Source organism: Oncorhynchus gorbuscha, linkage group LG26 (genome assembly GCF_021184085.1).
Source record: "Oncorhynchus gorbuscha isolate QuinsamMale2020 ecotype Even-year linkage group LG26, OgorEven_v1.0, whole genome shotgun sequence".
Taxonomy (NCBI): Eukaryota; Metazoa; Chordata; class Actinopteri; order Salmoniformes; family Salmonidae; genus Oncorhynchus; species Oncorhynchus gorbuscha.
Window position 1 is genome coordinate 19,949,827 of NC_060198.1, and position 19,673 is coordinate 19,969,499.

The 19,673-nt window shown below is 43.2% G+C and overlaps 2 protein-coding genes across 7 annotated transcripts in view; one reads left to right on the top strand and one right to left on the bottom strand.

Annotated features, from left to right (window-relative positions):
* LOC124015325 (serine/threonine-protein kinase MARK1-like) overlaps positions 1–2,655 on the top strand; it is a 101,373-nt gene extending 98,718 nt beyond the window's left edge. For all 6 annotated transcript variants that reach the window (XM_046330497.1, XM_046330499.1, XM_046330500.1 and 3 more), the window contains one exon: positions 139–2,655. In XM_046330497.1, coding sequence (XP_046186453.1) covers positions 139–484 — 346 coding nt within the window. In that variant the 3' untranslated portion in view covers positions 485–2,655. The remainder of the gene's footprint in view (positions 1–138) is intronic.
* Positions 2,656–3,767: 1,112 nt separating this feature from the next.
* zgc:172076 overlaps positions 3,768–19,673 on the bottom strand; it is a 25,244-nt gene continuing 9,338 nt past the window's right edge. The window contains exons 5-9 of the mRNA XM_046330090.1: positions 13,763–13,895; positions 12,504–12,660; positions 11,698–11,821; positions 5,925–6,114; positions 3,768–4,444 (exon numbers count right to left, since the gene is read on the bottom strand). Of these exons, the coding sequence (XP_046186046.1) occupies positions 4,284–4,444; positions 5,925–6,114; positions 11,698–11,821; positions 12,504–12,660; positions 13,763–13,895 (765 nt within the window). The 3' untranslated portion in view covers positions 3,768–4,283. The remainder of the gene's footprint in view (positions 4,445–5,924; positions 6,115–11,697; positions 11,822–12,503; positions 12,661–13,762; positions 13,896–19,673) is intronic.

Consider the following 19,673-nt stretch of genomic DNA (forward strand, 5'->3'; position numbering starts at 1 on the left):
CAACCACGTCATATGACTCTTTAAAAAAAAAAAAAAAACATTTAATGGTCAGCACCTCACCAACCTTTTAGGGTTTTGCGTCTACCTACTTATCTCCCATTCAATTAACACTATTGCCTGTGTTCTTTTCCTCTCCAGGAGCGTGTCAGGGGAACCCAAGGAGGACGGTTCCCGGGACTCCAAACCCCGTTCACTGCGCTTCACATGGAGCATGAAGACTACCTCATCCATGGAGCCCGGCGACATGATGCGCGAGATCCGGAAGGTCCTGGATGCCAACAACTGCGACTACGAGCAGCGCGAGCGATTCATGCTCTTCTGCGTGCACGGCGACGCCCGCCAGGACAGTCTGGTCCAATGGGAGATGGAGGTGTGCAAGCTGCCACGCCTCTCACTCAACGGCGTGCGCTTCAAGCGGATCTCAGGCACGTCCATCGCCTTCAAGAATATTGCGTCCAAAGTGGCCAACGAGCTCAAGCTGTGAAAAGTGACTTTTGGGAAGACTAAACAAACTAAAGAGAATTAACATACAACACTGAAAAGGGGTGGGGGGCAGAGGACATAATCCTGGTGTTCCTTGAGTTTGTGGGCACCCCACGTGTCGGGCCCAAGAGAGTCAGCCGCAATATTGAGTTTACCGCTATTCGAGGCTACTGCCATATTGCTTGGTGAATCGACACAAAATACACTCCCATTTTTCCTCCCCAAGGCAAACCCCTGTGTTACAAAATCGTTGATTATAACGAGAGGTGAGAACTGACCATTATTGCAATGATATGAAAACATTTGTATCAATGGCCCGCAAAATTTCAATTCCATTGCTAAACTACCATTAAAGGGGGTTGAAATAAGAGACTGCAAAGCTACTTTTTCCACATGTACAGTATAAAATAAAATAGAGAATGTTTTGTTGTATTGTTCATAGAGTTGTATAAAACAGGACTCTTCAGCATAATGTCTGCAGGTATTGTATAGTCTTGAGTTTCTGTACAGAAAGTGTTTAAATGTGTCATACTGTATTTTTTTTCTTTTCGTTTGGAGTTCTTTTCTTGTTGTTGACATATTTGTAGATTGTTTGCCTCCATGAAATCTAATGTTTAGAAGGGGAAAAAAAACATTTTTTATTATCACGGGGAAAAGGAAAAAAACAAGCTTATTTTTTACTTTTCATGGATAATAAGTTCCTTTCCCAATACAGGAGAGATCGAGTGACGTGATCTGTGTTGAAAAGCAAAACTCTACACATCCCAAAGCCCTAATCAAGTCATTCCTCCTAATGCACTATTTTGGCCATTCTCACAACCCTCTTTCATGTAGCGTAGCTGGATGATGACGTTAGCACTGCAGTTTAAAATGTTCTGTTTATTGCATAGAATTTACATAAGGGATCTTATGTTGGCTAAGTCAGATGTGACGAACCATGTCCTTTAATTATCTTTGAGAACGCAAATATACAGTGTAGACTAGCAGCACCACAAATTGTTCAGTTGCACTCAATTTTAAGCCCGCTCTCATAAAGTCCGCTTTATGCAGTCTTTAACACAGTGTTGCAGTTGTCGCTGGCATTGCGCTCGATGATTAATCAAATGCTCTTCAAACAAATATTGGGACAAAACTACCCATTCAAAACACTATTTGTGGTCTTTTAGTAGCATAAATGCACCGGCCACCATTCTAGGTCAGGAAGTGACATCAATTATTATAACTGCCTCAAATATATCATGTTCTGCTTGAGAATGCCCAAAGCTTTAAGGGTTCACACAAAATGATGCCCAAGCAGTTTGACCTCACTAGTGACTATATCCCTCTGTTTCTCTTACTTCCTTCTAAACTGCAGTTAATTGGTAGTTACTGTGCGACACCTGTCTGACTTGTTTTGTGATCAATTTTATTTTCTTGCAAAATATATTGTATTTATTCCACCACATTATGCCTTTTAATGTGCTGCTTGGTATTTCTGAGGCATTCACTTGTACGAGAAAAAAAAATAGGATATAGCTAGTTTCGCACATTTTTATTTTGTTTTAGGTTTTTCCCCTTTGTAATTAGTGATTGCGATGAGTACGTAAAATAACCACTAGTGCTGGTACGTTTCTACTTGTTATTTTGTATGAAAAGTAATGAGGGTCAACTGTGCAATGGTATTCCATGTTGTATTACAGTAAAGATGAGAGATGGGCCTATAGACCGCACCCTTTAACGCAGCGTAGAGAATGGAAACAGAATGCAGACATTTTATTTCCTCATTTCAAAAGACACAATAGAAAGGAAAAAGCAAAGGTTAAAAAGGTTAAAAGCTGTGAGTCCTTCTGGAAGCTGAGCGAGAAATCTCCACCGCTGACTTTCTGTGGCATTATGGGAGCAGGGGGGTTTGGAGGGGGTACTGCACGTGGAAGAAAAATGCATATTCCTAATTGTTAACGGTACAACTTCCAGAGAGGATGTCTATTGTGTTGCCTTAGCAGATCAAGTGAAGAGGAGAAGCAGAAAGTGTTAAAGAAATGTAAATGATTATGCCTCGCCCTTTTCATCTCCATTAACCCCTCCCCCCACCGAAAGCCCTCCTACCACTACATACATGCGAGGAAAGCTTGAGTCATCTAGATTCAGTCTCACTCGTGCACAATATTAAAGCTTACTTGAAAGGAGTCTCAAGCAAATGTCTGGTGTCATTTTGTTATTTTTTTACCAGTATTTACTATTCAATTTTGTGTGAGTAACCATGGCTTCACAGCCAATCGGTTTAACATAACCCGAGTAACATGGAGGAACGATACATCCTGGAAAGAGCATTGTAATTTGTATAGAAATATACACTGCTCATAAAAATAAAGGGAACACTAAAATAACACATCCTAGATCTGAATGAAATATTCTTATTAACTACTTTCTTTACATAGTTGAATGTGCTGACAAAATCACACAAAAATGATCAATGGAAATCAAATGTATCAACCCATGGAGGTCTGGATTTGGAGTCACACTCAAAATTAAAGTGGAAAACCACACTACAGGCTGATCCAACTTTGATGTAATGTCCTTAAAACAAGTCAAAATGAGGCTCAGTAGTGTTTGTGGCCTCCACGTGCCTGTATGACCTCCCTACAACGCCTGGGCATGCTCCTGATGAGGTGGCGGATGGTCTCCTGAGGGATCTCCTCCCAGACCTGGACTAAAGCATCCGCCAACTCCTGGACAGTCTGTGGTGCAACGTTGGTGGATGGAGCGAGACATGATGTCCCAGATGTGCTCAATTGGATTCAGGTCTGGGGAACGGGCGGGCCAGTCCATAGCATCAATGCCTTCCTCTTGCAGGAACTGCTGACACACTCCAGCCACATGAGGTCCAGCATTGTCTTGCATTAGGAGGAACCCAGGGCCAACCGCACCAGCATATGGTCTCACAAGGGGTCTAAAAATCTCATCTCGGTACCTAATGGCAGTCAGGCTACCTCTGGCAGGCACATGGAGGCCTGTGCGGCCCCCCCAAAGAAATGCCACCCCACACCATGACTGACCCACCGCCAAACCGGTCATGCTGGAGGATGTTGCAGGCAGCAGAACGTTCTCCACGGCGTCTCCAGACTCTGTCAGGTCTGTCACATGTGCTCAGGTGAACCTGCTTCAATCTGTGAAGAGCACAGGGCGCCAAATGCCAAACGTCCTGCACGGTGTGGGGCTGTAAAGCACCACTCCTTTATTGGGGGTGTCTTGCTAATTGCCTATAATTTCCACCTGTTGTCTATTCCATTTGCACAACAGCATGTGAAATGTATTGTCAATCAGTGTTGCTTCCAAAGTGGACAGTTTGATTTCACAGAAGTGTGATTGCCTTGGAGTTACATTGTGTTGTTTAAGTGTTCCCTTTATTTTTTTGAGCAGTGTATATTGCTCTGTAGCTCATGATTATCCTAATGTGTGTGGCCATGCCAAACTTCATACTGAAAGCAAACAGGTGAAATTATGCAAAAATATTTGAAGTCAAACAGTTTTTATATACAGCACATAAGCATAATTTTGAACTTTTGAAAAGTATTTTACTTATGCAATATTAATGAAATGAGTCTTTGTACCTATGTCACAGCGTTAATTGAATTAGAACACAGTACAATCAACATTAACATAGTCAACTGTTCAAACATTGTTGGTTTTAGAAAAACTCATGGTCATGTCATTCTCGCAAAAGCCCTGTATTGCAATAGCACGCTCCCAGTCAATCTACTAAAATGTGAAGTTTTTGTTGATTAGGACAGGAATCCCTTTCCCTCCCATCTTCCTCAGCTCTACTTCTGTAAAGGCACCAGATCATCGATTTTCTCTTCCCCCTCTAACCTCTTCTCCATGCGGATGAGCAGCTTGACCCCGTCCACCACTAGCTGCGTGAACCCCACCTCGTCCAAGCCGATTGTCTGGGCATTACTGATGTTATACACTTCACTGCAGTCTAAGGAGAAAGAGGTAAGAACTTCAGTTATTTCGACCATATTAAAGTAGGGTATGTAAGGACTTGCTTGTCAATTTGGAGGAAATTATAGCAGTATATTTGTTTTATCCTTGTGTAAAAAAATAAAAATTAAAGTAACTAACTTATAGCATATATAGATACTATATACACAGACATTATACAATACATGACTTAAAGTATGTGGACACCTGTTCGTCAAACATTTTATTCCAAAATCGTGGGCATTGATGTGGACTTGGTCCTCCCCTTTGCAGCTATAACAGCCTCTTCACTTCTGCAGGGACTTGCTTCCATTCACCCACGAGAGAATTAGTGAGGTTGGGCACTGATGTTGTTTAATTAGGCCTGGCTCACTGTCGGCGTTAAAATTAATCCCAAAGGTATTCGATGGGGTTTGAAATCAGGGCTCTGCGCAGGCCAGTCAAGTTTTTCCACGCCGATCTCGACAAAACATTTCTGTATGGACCTCACTTTGTGCATGGTGGCATTGTCAAGCTGGAACAGGAAAGGGCCTTCCCCAAACTGTTGCCACAAAGTAGGAAGCACAGAATTGTTCTAGAATGCCATTGTATGCTGTAGTAGCATTAAGATTTCCCTTCACTGGAACTGAAACATGAAAAACAGCCCAAGACCATTATTCCTCCTCTACCAAACTTTACAGTTGGCACTATGCATTGGTGAGTTCTCCTGGCATCCGAAAAGCCCAATTTGTCCTTTGGGCTGCCAGATGGTGAAGTGTGACTCATTACTCTAGAGAACGTGTTTCCACTGCTCCAGAGTCCAATGGCGGAAAGCTTTACACCACTCCAGCCGACGCTTGGCATTGCGCATGGTGATCATAGGCTTGTGAGCGGCTGCTCAGCAATGGAAACCCATTTCATGAAGCTCCCGACGAACAGTTCTTGTGCTGACGTTGCTTCCATAGGCAGTTTGGAACTCGGTAGTGAGTGTTGCAACTGAGGACAGATGATTTTTATGCACTTCAGCGGTCCCGTTCTGTGAGCTTGTTTCCACTTCACAATAACAACACTTGGTTGACTGGGGCATCTTTAGCAGGGCTGAAATTTGACGAACTGACATGTTGGACAGGTGCCATTCTATGAGGGTGCCACGTTGAAAGTCACTGAGCTCTTCAGTAAGCCCATTCTCTGGTTTGTCTATGGAGATTGCATGGTTATGTGCTCGATTTTATACACCTCTCAGCAACGGGTGAAGCTGAAATAGCCGCATCCACTAATTTGAAGGAATGTCCACATACTTTTGTGTATATGTAGTGTATATTACACCAAGTTATACTCATCAGAATATCTAGAAGAATGATTCATGACCTATATATGTTTTGCCAATTGTACAAAAACTCTGTCAAATGTGCCAAGGAAGCGCTGATATTCAGAATAGATGTATTTTTTACTCAAATTAGTTTTCACTAAAACAATTTCAGCCCGTCCATGTGCATTACCGGTGTTGTCCATGCGGAGGCGCAGTCTCCTGAGGACGTCTTCCAGACGTTTGTGTCTGGGCAGGTGTTGCAGCTTGACACGAACACTAGCCCTCAGGCCGGTCCCCACATCTGCTGGAGAGCTCACTACCCATCCAAGCTGCTGCTTCCAGAGGAATGGGTGCCTCAGCTTTTTGTACAGTGCCTCCAACTGGACAACAAGAGACGGTCATAGCTCATTAGTTTTGCCCCATTAAATTTCTATTAATAGACATGGTTTTTTTCACCACCACAGAAGTTTGGATTGGACATCCATACTAAAGGACGAACCGATTTAATCGGAATGGATGATTTAATTAGGGCCGATTTTCAAGTAATCTGCATTTTTGGACACCAATCATGGCCGATTACATTGCACTCCACGAGGAGACTGTGTGGCAGGCTGACTACCTGTTATGCGAGTGCAGCAAGCAGCCAAGGTAAGGTGCTAGCTAGCATTAAACATATGTTATAAAAAACAATCACTCTTAACATAATCACTAGTTAACTACACATTGCTGATGATATTACTAGTTTATCTAGCTTGTCCTGCGTTGCATATAATCAAAGTAATCGCCCGTTACTTTATCATTGAATCAGCCAAACGAGTGATTTAACAAGCGCATTCGCGAAAAAAGCACTGTCGTTGCACCAATGTGAACCTAAATATCAACACCTTTTTTTAAATCAATACACAAGTATATATTTTTAAACCTGCATATTTAGTTAATATTGCCTGCTAACGTGAATTTCTTTTAACTAAGGAAATTGTGTCACTTCTCTTGCGTTCTGTGCAACAGAGTCATGGTATATGCAGCAGTTTGGGCCGCCTGGCTTGTTGCGAACTGTGAAGACTATTTCTTCCTAACAAAGACAGCCAACTTCGCTAAACGGGGGATGATTTAACAAAAGCGCATTTGCGAAAATATCATCATCGTTTTGCACGAATGTACCTAACCATAAACATCAATGCCTTTCTTAAAATCAAGACACAGAATTATATATTTTTAAACCTGCATATTTAGTTGAAATAAATTCATGTCAGCAGGCAATATTAAACTAGGGAAATTGTGTCACTTCTCTTGCGTTCATTGCCAGCAGAGTCCGGGTATATGCAACCGTTTGGTCCTCCTGGCTCGTTGCAAACTAATTTGCCAGAATTTTATGTAATTATGATGTAACATTGAAGGTTGTGCAATGTAACAGCAATATTTAGACTTAGGGATGCCAACCGTTAGATTAAATACGGAACGGTTCCGTATATAATAATAATAATAATAATAATAATATATGCCATTTAGCAGACGCTTTTATCCAAAGCGACTTACAGTCATGTGTGCATACATTCTACGTATGGGTGGTCCCGGGAATCGAACCCACTACACTGAAAGAATAAACGTTTTATTTTCAAAATGATAGTTTCCGGATTTGACCATATTAATGACCTAAGGCTCGTATTTCTATGTGTTATTATGTTATAATTAAGTCTGTGATATTTGATAGAGCAGTCTGACTGAGCGGTGGTAGGCAGCAGCAGGCTTGTAAGCATTCATTCAAACAGCACTTTCGTACATTTGCCAGCAGCTCTTCACTGTGCTTCAAGCATTGCGCTGTTTATGGCTTCAAGCCTATCAACTCCCGAGATTAGGCTGGTGTAACCGATGTGAAATGGCTAGCTAGTTAGCAGGGTGCGCGCTAATGGCGTTTCAATCAGTGACGTCACACGCTCTGAGACCTTGAAGTAGTTGTGCCCCTTGCTCTGCAAGGGCCGTGGCTTTTGTGGAGCGATGGGTAATGATACTTCGAGGGTGGCTGTTGTCGATGTGTCCCTGGTTCGAGCACAGGTAGGGGCGAGGAGAGGGACGGAAGCTATACTGTTACACTGGCAATACTAAAGTGCCTATAAGAACATCCAATAGTCAAAGTTATATGAAATACAAATGGTATAGAGGGAAATAGTCCTATAATTCCTATAATAACTAAAACGTCTTACCTGGGAATATTGAAGACTCATGTTAAAGGACCCACCAGCTTTCATATGTTCTCATGTTCTGTGCAAGGAACTTAAACGTTAGCTTTTTTACATGGCACATATTGCACTTTTACTTCTCCAACACTTTGTTTTTGCATTATTTAAACCAAATTGAACATGTTTCATTATTTATTTGAGGCTAAATTGATTTGATTGATGTATTATATTACGTTTTAAAAAGTGTTCATTCAGTATTGTTGTAATTGTCATTATTACAAATAAATAAATAAATACCGATTAATCTGCCGATTTGTAAAAATTGTATCGGCTTTTTTTGGTCCTCTAATAATCTGTATCGTTATCGGCGTTGAAAATCTTAATCGGTTGACCTCTAATCCATACCACATTCATACTATCATGCTGACCCAAACTATATGCTAGCGCATTAGAGCTTAGTTCGGACGTGGCTCAGAAGTGTGAAAAGGGTAAAAGTTTGGTGGTAGGAATCAGAAATTCAAATGGCCTATGGCTAAGCGTAGTCTTACTGAATGTGCAATATCACTAACCGGTACAGCGGTCAGAAACATGGTTGAATTAAACACCTTCTTGCTATGCTGGAACAAAAGTCTGTACACTCGTGTACAACCTGTGCTTCTTTAGACCCAGAATTGCCTAACACTTCCTTAAAGTGGGACTGATAGCATGTTAACTACTTTGCAGATATGAAACAGACAATCCTAATTTCAGTCAAAAATATAAAATTCCCAGTTTATGCCACAAAAGCAACTTTATAAGAGGTTGGGTTCTAAATATACTTAAATATCCAATTGAAATGTAATTGCTGAAATATACTTAAAAGTCAATAAACACTTAAGTAAATCAATTCCTTATATTAAGCAAAGCAGATGGCACCATTTTCTTGTTTAAAACATTAACGGATAGCCAGGGCTAGAATCAACACTCATTTACAAATTATGCATTTGTATTTACTGAGTTCTCCAGATAAGAAGCAGTAGGGATGTCCACATGTTCTCTTGACAAGTGCATGAATTGGACCATTTTCCAGTCCTGCTAAGCATTCAAAATGTAACGAGTACTTTTGGGTGTCAGGGAAAATGTATGGAGTAAAAAGTACATTATTTTCTTTAGGAATGTAGTTACTTTTTAGACAACCTTTACTTAAAGTACAAATATTTTTTTTAAATGACAAAAGTAGACTTTAAAGTATTACTGTGCATGGTTAATATAATTGACCAATACTTTTCTTGGTCTTGCCAAAAATATTGCTATCAGGTTGTAAATCAGAGCTGGCCTGGTACAATGTTTGCTGCCTCCATTCGGGATGCACTGTTTCAGTTTCAATGGCTCATTTTTTTTTTTTTTTTTACAAAAATGGGTGAATGTAACTAAGGCTGGGAATGACCATACAATCAAACTAGCAAGGGCAAGGATCACATCAGTCATAACGTGGCTAATAGGCTAGCGTATCTATACTGAACAAAGATATTAACGCTACATGCTACAATTTCAACTATTTTACTGAGTTACAGTTCATATAAGGAAATGTGTCAATTTAAATGAATTAAGTAGGCCCTAATCTATTGATTTCACATGACTGGACAGGGGCGCAGCGATGAGTGAGCCTGGGAGGGAATAGACCCACCCACTGGGGGGCCAGGCTCAGCCAATCAGAATGATTTTTTCCCCACACAAGGGATTTATTACAGACAGAAATATTCTTAAATTTCCCGCCGGTGAAGAAGCCGGATGTGGAGGTACTGGGCTGGCATGGTTACACGTGGTCTGCGGTTGTGAGGCCGGTTGGACGTACTGCCAAATTTGATAAAACTGTCAATTAAATTCTAGCAACTGCTCTGGTGGACTCCTGCAGTCAGCAACTTGAGACATCTGTGGCATTGTGTGACAAACGGCACATTTTAGTGGCCTTTTATTCTCCCCGGCACAAGGTACACCTGTGTAATGATCATGCTGTTTAATCAGCTTCTTAATATGCCACACCTGTCAGGTGGATGTATTATCTTGGCAAAGGAGAAATGCTCACTAACAGGGATGTAAAGGCATTTGTGCACAAAATCTGAGACAAATAAGCTTTTTGAGCTATGGAACATTCCTGGCATCTTTTATTTCAGCTGATGAAACATGGAACCAACACGTTACATGTTGCGTTAATATTTTTGTTCAGTATATTTATGTAGCAAGCTTAGCCTAACGTTAGCTAGATAGCTAGCTAGGAGGATGTCATGTCATTGGAGGTGTGAGTGAGTGCCCCCTCCGTATCGTTTTTCGGTGCCTATACACAGCTAGAGATGCAGGTATCATTTGGTTAGCTAGCAAGAACTTAAACGACTGTTATTCAGTTAACATATCTCTTGCGTTCGAAAATTCACTCTGGCTTTTTTTATCTACTCCGTTTTCAGAGCACTCGTCTATGTCCCAGAGCGCAGAATGGCTGATGAATTTACGAATGCGCAATATCCGCTCAATATGATCGGTGTCTGTAAACAGGCGGAGAAAGTAGTTGCACAGCTAGAACAATGAGACCGATATATTTCACTTGATGTATAAATGTGAGGCATCCGCTTGACGTTTCCATCCATTACCAAATGCTAGTTAAAGGAAGCCCCGTAGCAGGCAGTGGGAGAAGATGGAACCAGATGGATTTTTTTCCAAATTGTGTTGTGTAGAAGGGCCGGGGTGCAAAGGCTAATTGCGTTATTGCACTTCGCAGGCTAGGTGTTCCCTAAGGAAAATATGCTGGAGTGCTTGAATATGATCTCGCTAGCCTGTGCTTGACTCGTTTGTTTCCATTTGAAACGACAAAACTGTGGTTTATATTGATTTAGTTATAACAGTCTTTGGTAATAGTTAGTCACGAACGCTCTGGATAACATGTAAAGCGCATAACCAGCTCTGCTAGGGCGTGTAAAATGGTGAGACTAGATCTGATTGGCTTTGGCGCATCGGCCTGCGTAGACTCTGGTCCTGGACGAGACAATGTTTTTTATTAGGTTGTATTTGCGTAGACTGGTCCTGGACGAGACCGATGTTTTTATTAGGTTGTATTTACTGCAGTGTCTCTTCATAGTCCAAGTGCACGGCCGCGTTCCCAATCAATGTTGCTGTAGCATTTTCACAAATGCCTTAGTATACGTAATTCCCAAACTTTTAAATAATTTATGAAAAATAGGAAATTACTTTGTCTAAGTGGTTTCATGAATTGTTGTGTGTAAAATCTTTAGAATTACCTATGTTTACCTTTGATGTTAAATGGCATTATACATATCCTTGTAATTCCGATTATAACTATTTTATTAACATTATTATTCTCTTGGCCAAATATTATATTCACAAATGTATATTGGGTGGAAATATTCCTAATTTTGTAGTTTTTTTTAATTGAACTGTTACAATTGTATAAATCCCTGAAACTTAAGTTGGAAAAATTATTAGAAGTAATCTCTCTGTTAATGTTAATGTCACATATTAATGATGTCATTAATTTTTTTATTTTGGGGTCGGATTCGCCTGGTGTTCTATTATTAAAAAAATGTCATTGTATTCACAGGAATGTCCCTGTATTGATGTGTAATAATGTTATTATTGTTGCAATATAAACTAAATTAAAACAATAAGAATTTTAAAAAGTATTCGTCCTCAGTGTTTATGAACTGATTTTAATACGATTTCATGTTGCTAAAATGCTGTCAGTTCCACTTTAAGGTAATCATGCAATCAGGATCTGTGTCTTCCGAGGGTACCAACCTTAAGGATATTGACACAGATACATTGGAAGGCCTCTGCGATGTTGGCGTCATCTCGCGTGGTCACCAATCTGAGGTGGTCGTCAATATTGACCCATACCACCAGAGTCCCGTCTTTACTGATCCTGCAGAGTGGTAATGGTCATCACAACAGTATCAGTGTTCAATAGACTTACAGGGCCAGTCCTTGCATCTAGAGTGCTGTTATGAATGTGAGAGTAGTTCGATATAGCCTCGTCCCTCAGCCATATACTAAAACAAGTGGTGTGCTGCTGTTTTGCTGGAAACATAGCTTTAATCTGTTAGAAGGCCCATTGTGTAAAGGCACCATCTTACTGGGTTGTACTGTTTGTACATTTTGAGTAATATTGATTCATCACAGGACCTGGGTCGAGCTACAGAATCAGCTGGGTTTGTGACACCATGATATTTTTTGTTGCTTCTTTAAAATGGTTTGAATAATATGGGGTTTATTTAAACAGATATTCATGATGATTTACTCCTATATTTAGAAGAGTGCACTGCCTCACTTCTCCACTAGATTAGTAACGAACTGTTAAAGGCAAAACAGACCGTAGAGCAGTTGTTTTTACTTCTCCATCCAGTTTACAACTACTGTGGACTAAAAGGCAAAACAGACCCTCGAGCAGTTATTGCAACATTAACGTGTGAACATGACATTATATTTACGTATTTTTCATTGCACAAAGAATATTAGTGCATAAAAAAGGTAAACAACACACACAATAAATGATTTAGGTTGTAAAGAAGGGAACATGCCAGTGGCACTTAAAGAGCAGCACTGACCATACAGCTCTGGAGTCAGGCCAGTCACGGGCCACCCCGTTCCTCAACTGGGAAAGGGAAGGGGCTCCCACGGTCACTCCTTTGTCTTCTTTGTCTTGTGACAGTTCTGCTCTTGAGTACAGCTTCCCTGGCAACTCCTCTGCCAATTGGTCCAGAGCTGGAAGAAGTGTCAATCAATCATGTTTGCTATAGGTCTGATTGGTTAGTGCAGGGATGCTCTGCTCCATTCTTCGATGACAGCAGTTCTGCAGATTTTTGTCCTTGCCTTTTAGCTAGTGACTGATTTCTATTTGGGCCATTCGGTAACATAAATTTGGTGAAGCGAAAACCAGCCGAGCTGTGGAACTCTGCCTTGAGCTGTGGAACTCTGCCTTGAGCTGTGGAACTCTGCCTTGAGCTGTGGAACTCGGCCTTGAGCTGTGGAACTCGGCCTTGAGCTGTGGAACTCTGCCTTGAGCTACACACACTACTGTGTGAGAAGGAGCATTGATTGCTTTTGCTTGGTGTCCTCAAGATTATTAAAATTGATAGCAGCCCTCATATTCATTGTTATTCTTTAAATGTAAATGAATAGCCTAAAACATATCAACTTAAACTGCTGGAGTTAATGAGCTCAGTTACATGAGCTCAATTATATTTGGTTTTAATTGGTTTTAATTGCCGTTGAGGATAAAGTATCACACTGTATCAGAGTTTGGGTCAATTCCACAAATTACATTTTAATTCTGTTCTCGCTCCCTGTAAATTCCATTGAATTAAATTCAAATTCCAGGTCAGTCTTTGAATTCAGAGAAAATTCAATTCCTCTGAATTCCAATGTTCGGTCAATTCCAGTAATTGAATTCCCAATTCAATATTATCCCCAACCATTCTAATTCTAATGTATGTCACTGTTCAGACAGCCTAGCTATACTGTAAATATAGGAATAGATGCTGAAATTACTAAAAACAAATCCTACAGTACATTTTTGATACTCTGTACATTAATTCCATTAACTGGTAAATGTAGGAATATTGAATTTCAATCTAAAAGATGTTTTAACAATTCCAATTTAATTCCAATTAAAAAATATATATATTTCAATTCCATAACTTGAAGATTTAAAAATGTGAATTTAATTCAAAGTAAATTATCCACTTCCTGACTGAATTCAATAATTTAAATGGAATTTAAATTAAATTGGAATTGACATCAAACCTGCACGCACTGTATGTAATATTTGTGCTATGTTGTTACTGTAGATCAGAGCACGCAGTACCTTTCTTGGCCAGCATGAAGAGCTGTCTACGTTCTCCCCGGCTGCAGTGTGTCGGAAAGCCGAAGTCATCCACACCGCGCACCACACTCACCTCGCAGCTCAAGGCGTAATCACGGTCAAAATCATCACCTCCCTACGCACACACACAGAGTATACATTAATCAGCCAGCCATACACACACACACACACACAGAGAGCGAACAAGCCATAAATGGCGAGCAATAAATGCATTTAAACACATTTAAGTATTTACACATCTGATACGGATGTACTGGATAACACTATTGGAATGTTATGCCACAATGCCCTACATACAGTGCCTTGCAAGTATTCATCCCCCTTGGCATTTTTCCGATTTTGTAGAATTACAAACTGTAATTTAAATAGATTTTTATTTGGATTTACACAAAATAGTCCAAATTGGTGAAATGAAATGGAAAAAATAACATGATTCAAATTCTACAAAATAAAAAACTGAAAAGTGGTGCGTGCATATGTATTCACCTCCTTTGCTATGAAGCCCCTAAATAAGATCTGGTGCAACCAATTACCTTCAGAAGTCACAATTAGTTAAATAAAGTCCACCTGTCTGCAATCTGAGTGTCACATGATCTGAGTACAAATACACCTGTTCTGTTAGGCCCCGGAGTCTGCAACATGTTATGCAGGTGAATGAGGACCCAAAAGCGACTTGGCGAAAACAGAGTCTTTAATCCAGTAAAGTAAATATTCAATACTCCTAGACAATTCGGAGCGGTAAATAAAGCATAAAGAACAATTCCACTCGTAATGACGAGAACAGACTGGAGACTCGATCATGAACTGCAGGTTGCCTCGAGAAGGCACTTGACTGTAGCAGACTCAGACACCTGCTCACCACGCAGCATCTGAGGGAAACACGACACGACAGGGCGATACAAAGACACAGCACGGTGAACAATATACAAGGATCCGACAGGACAGAAACGGAAAACAAGGGGAGAAATAGGGACTCTAATCAGGGGAAAAGATAGGAAACAGGTGTGGGAAGACTAAATGATTGATTAGGGGAATAGGAACAGCTGGGAGCAGGAACGGAACGATAGAGAGAAGAGAGAGAGGGGGGAGAGAGAAAAAGGGGAACGAACCTAAAAAGACCAGCAGGGGAAAACGAACAGAAGGAAAAGCAAAATGACAAGACAATATAAGACAAAACATGACAGTACCCCCACTCACCGAGCGCCTCCTGGCGCACTCGAGGAGGAATCCTGGCGGCAACGGAGGAAATCATCAATCAGTGAACGGTCCAGCACGCCCCGAGACGGAACCCAACTCCTCTCCTCAGGACCGTAACCCTCCCAATCCACTAAGTATTGGTGACCCGTCCCCGAGAACGCATGTCCATGATCCTACGTACCTTGTAAATAGGTGCGCTCTCGACAAGGACGGGAGGGGGGGAGGGAAGACGAACGGGGGTGCGAAGAAAGGGCTTGACACAGGAGACATGGAAGACAGGATGGACGCGACGAAGATGTCGCGGAAGAAGCAGTCGCACAGCGACAGGTTTGACGACCTGGGAGACACGGAACGGACCAATGAACCGCGGAGTCAACTTACGAGAAGCTGTCGTAAGAGGAAGGTTGCGAGTGGAAAGCCACACTCTCTGGCCGCAACAATACCTTGGACTCTTAATCCTACGTTTATTGGCGGCTCTCACAGTCTGTGCCCTGTAACGGCAAAGTGCAGACCTCACCCTCCTCCAGGTGCGCTCACAACGTTGGACAAACGCTTGAGCGGAGGGAACGCTGGACTCGGCAAGCTGGGATGAGAACAGAGGAGGCTGGTAACCCAGACTACTCTGAAACGGAGATAACCCGGTAGCAGACGAAGGAAGCGAGTTGTGAGCGTATTCTGCCCAGGGGAGCTGTTCTGCCCAAGACGCAGGGTTTCTGAAAGAAAGGCTGCGTAGTATGCGACCAATCGTCTGATTGGCCCTCTCTGCTTGACCGTTAGACTGGGGATGAAACCCGGAAGAGAGACTGACGGACGCACCAATCAAACGACAGAACTCCCTCCAAAACTGTGACGTGAATTGCGGACCTCTGTCTGAAACGGCGTCTAACGGGAGGCCATGAATTCTGAACACATTCTCGATGATGATTTGTGCCGTCTCCTTAGCGGAAGGAAGTTTAGTGAGAGGAATGAAATGTGCCGCCTTAGAGAACCTATCGACAACCGTAAGAATCACAGTCTTCCCCGCAGACAAAGGCAGACCGGTAATGAAGTCTAGGGCGATGTGAGACCATGGTCGAGAAGGAATGGGGAGCGGTCTGAGACGACCGGCAGGAGGAGAGTTACCTGACTTAGTCTGCGCGCAGTCCGAACAAGCAGCCACGAAACGGCGCGTGTCACGCTCCTGAGTCGGCCACCAAAAGCGCTGGCGAATAGAAGCAAGAGTGCCTCGAACACCGGGATGACCAGCTAACTTGGCAGAGTGAGCCCACTGAAGAACAGCCAGACGAGTGGAAACAGGAACGAAAAGAAGGTTACTAGGACAAGCGCGCGGCGACGCAGTGTGCGTGAGTGCTTGCTTAACCTGTCTTTCAATTCCCCAGACTGTCAACCCGACAACACGCCCATAAGGAAGAATCCCCTCGGGATCAGTAGAAGCCACAGAAGAACTAAAAAGACGGGATAAGGCATCAGGCTTGGTGTTCTTGCTACCCGGACGGTAAGAAATCACAAACTCGAAACGAGCGAAAAATAACGCCCAACGAGCTTGACGAGCATTAAGTCGTTTGGCAGAACGGATGTACTCAAGGTTCTTATGGTCTGTCCAAACGACAAAAGGAACGGTCGCCCCCTCCAACCACTGTCGCCATTCGCCTAGGGCTAAGCGGATGGCGAGCAGTTCGCGGTTACCCACATCATAGTTGCGTTCCGATGGCGACAGGCGATGAGAAAAATAAGTGCAAGGATGAACCTTATCGTCAGACTGGAAGCGCTGGGATAGAATGGCTCCCACGCCTACCTCTGAAGCGTCAACCTCGACAATGAATTGTCTAGTGACGTCAGGAGTAACGAGGATAGGAGCGGACGTAAAACGTTCTTTTAGAAGATCAAAAGCTCCCTGGGCGGAACCGGACCACTTAAAACACGTCTTGACAGAAGTAAGAGCTGTGAGAGGGGCAGCAACTTGACCGAAATTACGAATGAAACGCCGATAGAAATTAGCGAAACCTAGAAAGCGCTGCAACTCGACACGTGACCTTGGAACGGGCCACTCACTGACAGCTTGGACCTTAGCGGAATCCATCTGAATGCCTTCAGCGGAAATAACGGAACCGAGAAAAGTAACGGAGGAGACATGAAAAGAGCACTTCTCAGCCTTCACGTAGAGACAATTCTCTAAAAGGCGCTGGAGAACACGTCGAACGTGCTGAACATGAATCTCGAGTGACGGTGAAAAAATCAGGATATCGTCAAGGTAGACAAAAACAAAGATGTTCAGCATGTCTCTCAGAACATCATTAACTAATGCCTGAAAAACAGCTGGCGCATTGGCGAGACCAAACGGCAGAACCCGGTACTCAAAATGCCCTAACGGAGTGTTAAACGCCGTTTTCCACTCGTCCCCCTCTCTGATGCGCACAAGATGGTAAGCGTTACGAAGGTCCAACTTAGTAAAGCACCTGGCTCCCTGCAGAATCTCGAAGGCTGATGACATAAGGGGAAGCGGATAACGACTCTTAACCGTTATGTCATTCAGCCCTCGATAATCCCCGCAGGGGCGCAGAGTACCGTCCTTTTTCTTAACAAAAAAAAACCCCGCCCCGGCCGGAGAGGAAGAAGGCACTATGGTACCGGCGTCAAGAGACACAGACAAATAATCCTCGAGAGCCTTACGTTCGGGAGCCGACAGAGAGTATAGTCTACCCCGAGGAGGAGTGGTCCCCGGAAGGAGATCAATACTACAATCATACGACCGGTGAGGAGGAAGGGATTTGGCTCGGGACCGACTGAAGACCGTGCGCAGATCATGATATTCCTCCGGCACTCCTGTCAAATCGCCAGGTTCCTCCTGAGAAGTGGGGACAGAAGAAATGGGAGGGATGGCAGACATTAAACACTTCACATGACAAGAAACGTTCCAGGATAGGATAGAATTACTAGACCAATTAATAGAAGGATTATGACATACTAGCCAGGGATGACCCAAAACAACAGGTGTAAAAGGTGAACGAAAAATCAAAAAAGAAATAGTCTCACTGTGGTTACCAGATACTGTGAGGGTTAAAGGTAGTGTCTCAAATCTGATACTGGGAAGATGACTACCATCTAAGGCGAACATGGGCGTAGGCTTGTCTAACTGTCTGAAAGGAATGTCATGTTTCCGAGCCCATCCTTCGTCCATGAAACAACCCTCAGCCCCAGAGTCTATCAAGGCACTGCATGTAGCACCCGAACCGGTCCAGCGTAGATGGACCGACATAGTAGTACAGGATCTAGATGGAGAGACCTGAGTAGTAGCGCTCACCAGTAGCCCTCCGCTTACTGATGAGCTCTGGCTTTTACTGGACATGAATTGACAAAATGTCCATCAAATCCGCAATAGAGGCACAGGCGGTTGGTGATCCTCCGTTCCCTCTCCTTAGTCGAGATGCGAATACCTCCCAGCTGCATGGGCTCAGTCTCTGAGCCAGAGGAGGGAGATGGTTGCGATGCGGAGCAGGGAAACACCGTTGACGCGAGCTCTCTTCCACGAGCTTGGTGACAAAGATCTACCCGTCGTTCTATGCGGATGGCAAGAGCAATCAAAGAGTCCACACTGGAAGGAACCTCCCGGGAGAGAATCTCATCTTTATCCACTGCGTGGAGTCCCTCCAGAAAACGAGCGAGCAGCGCCGGCTCGTTCCAGTCACTAGAGGCAGCAAGAGTGCGAAACTCTATAGAGTAATCCGTTATGGATCGATCACCTTGGCATAGGGAAGCCAGGGCCCTAGAAGCCTCCCTACCAAAAACTGAACGGTCAAAAACCCGAATCATCTCCTCTTTAAAGTTCTGGTAATTGTTTGAACAATCAGCCCTTGCCTCCCAGATAGCTGTGCCCCACTCTCGAGCCCGGCCAGTAAGGAGTGAAATGACGTAAGCAACCCGAGCTCTCTCTCTAGAGTATGTGTTGGGTTGGAGAGAGAACACAATATCACACTGGGTGAGAAAGGAGCGGCACTCCTTGGGCTGCCCGGAGTAGCAAGGTGGGTTATTAACCCTAGGTTCCGGAGGCTCGGCAGACCAGGAAGTAACAGGTGGCACGAGACGAAGACTCTGGAACTGTCCAGAGAGGTCGGAAACCTGAGCGGCCAGGTTCTCCATGGCATGACGAGCAGCAGACAATTCCTGCTCGTGTCTGCCGAGCATGGCTCCTTGGATCTCGACGGCAGTGTTACGAGCATCTGTAGTCGCTGGGTCCATTCTTTGGTCGGATCCTTCTGTTATGCAGGTGAATGAGGACCCAAAAGCGACTTGGCGAAAACAGAGTCTTTAATCCAGTAAAGTAAATATTCAATACTCCTAGACAATTCGGAGCGGTAAATAAAGCATAAAGAACAATTCCACTCGTAATGACGAGAACAGACTGGAGACTCGATCATGAACTGCAGGTTGCCTCGGGAAGGCACTTGACCGTAGCAAACTCAGACACCTGCTCACCACGCAGCATCTGAGGGAAACACGACACGACAGGGCGATACAAAGACACAGCACGGTGAACAATATACAAGGATCTGACAGGACAGAAACGGAAAACAAGGGGAGAAATAGGGACTCTAATCAGGGGAAAAGATAGGAAACAGGTGTGGGAAGACTAAATGATTGATTAGGGGAATAGGAACAGCTGGGAGCAGGAACGGAACGATAGAGAGAAGAGAGAGAG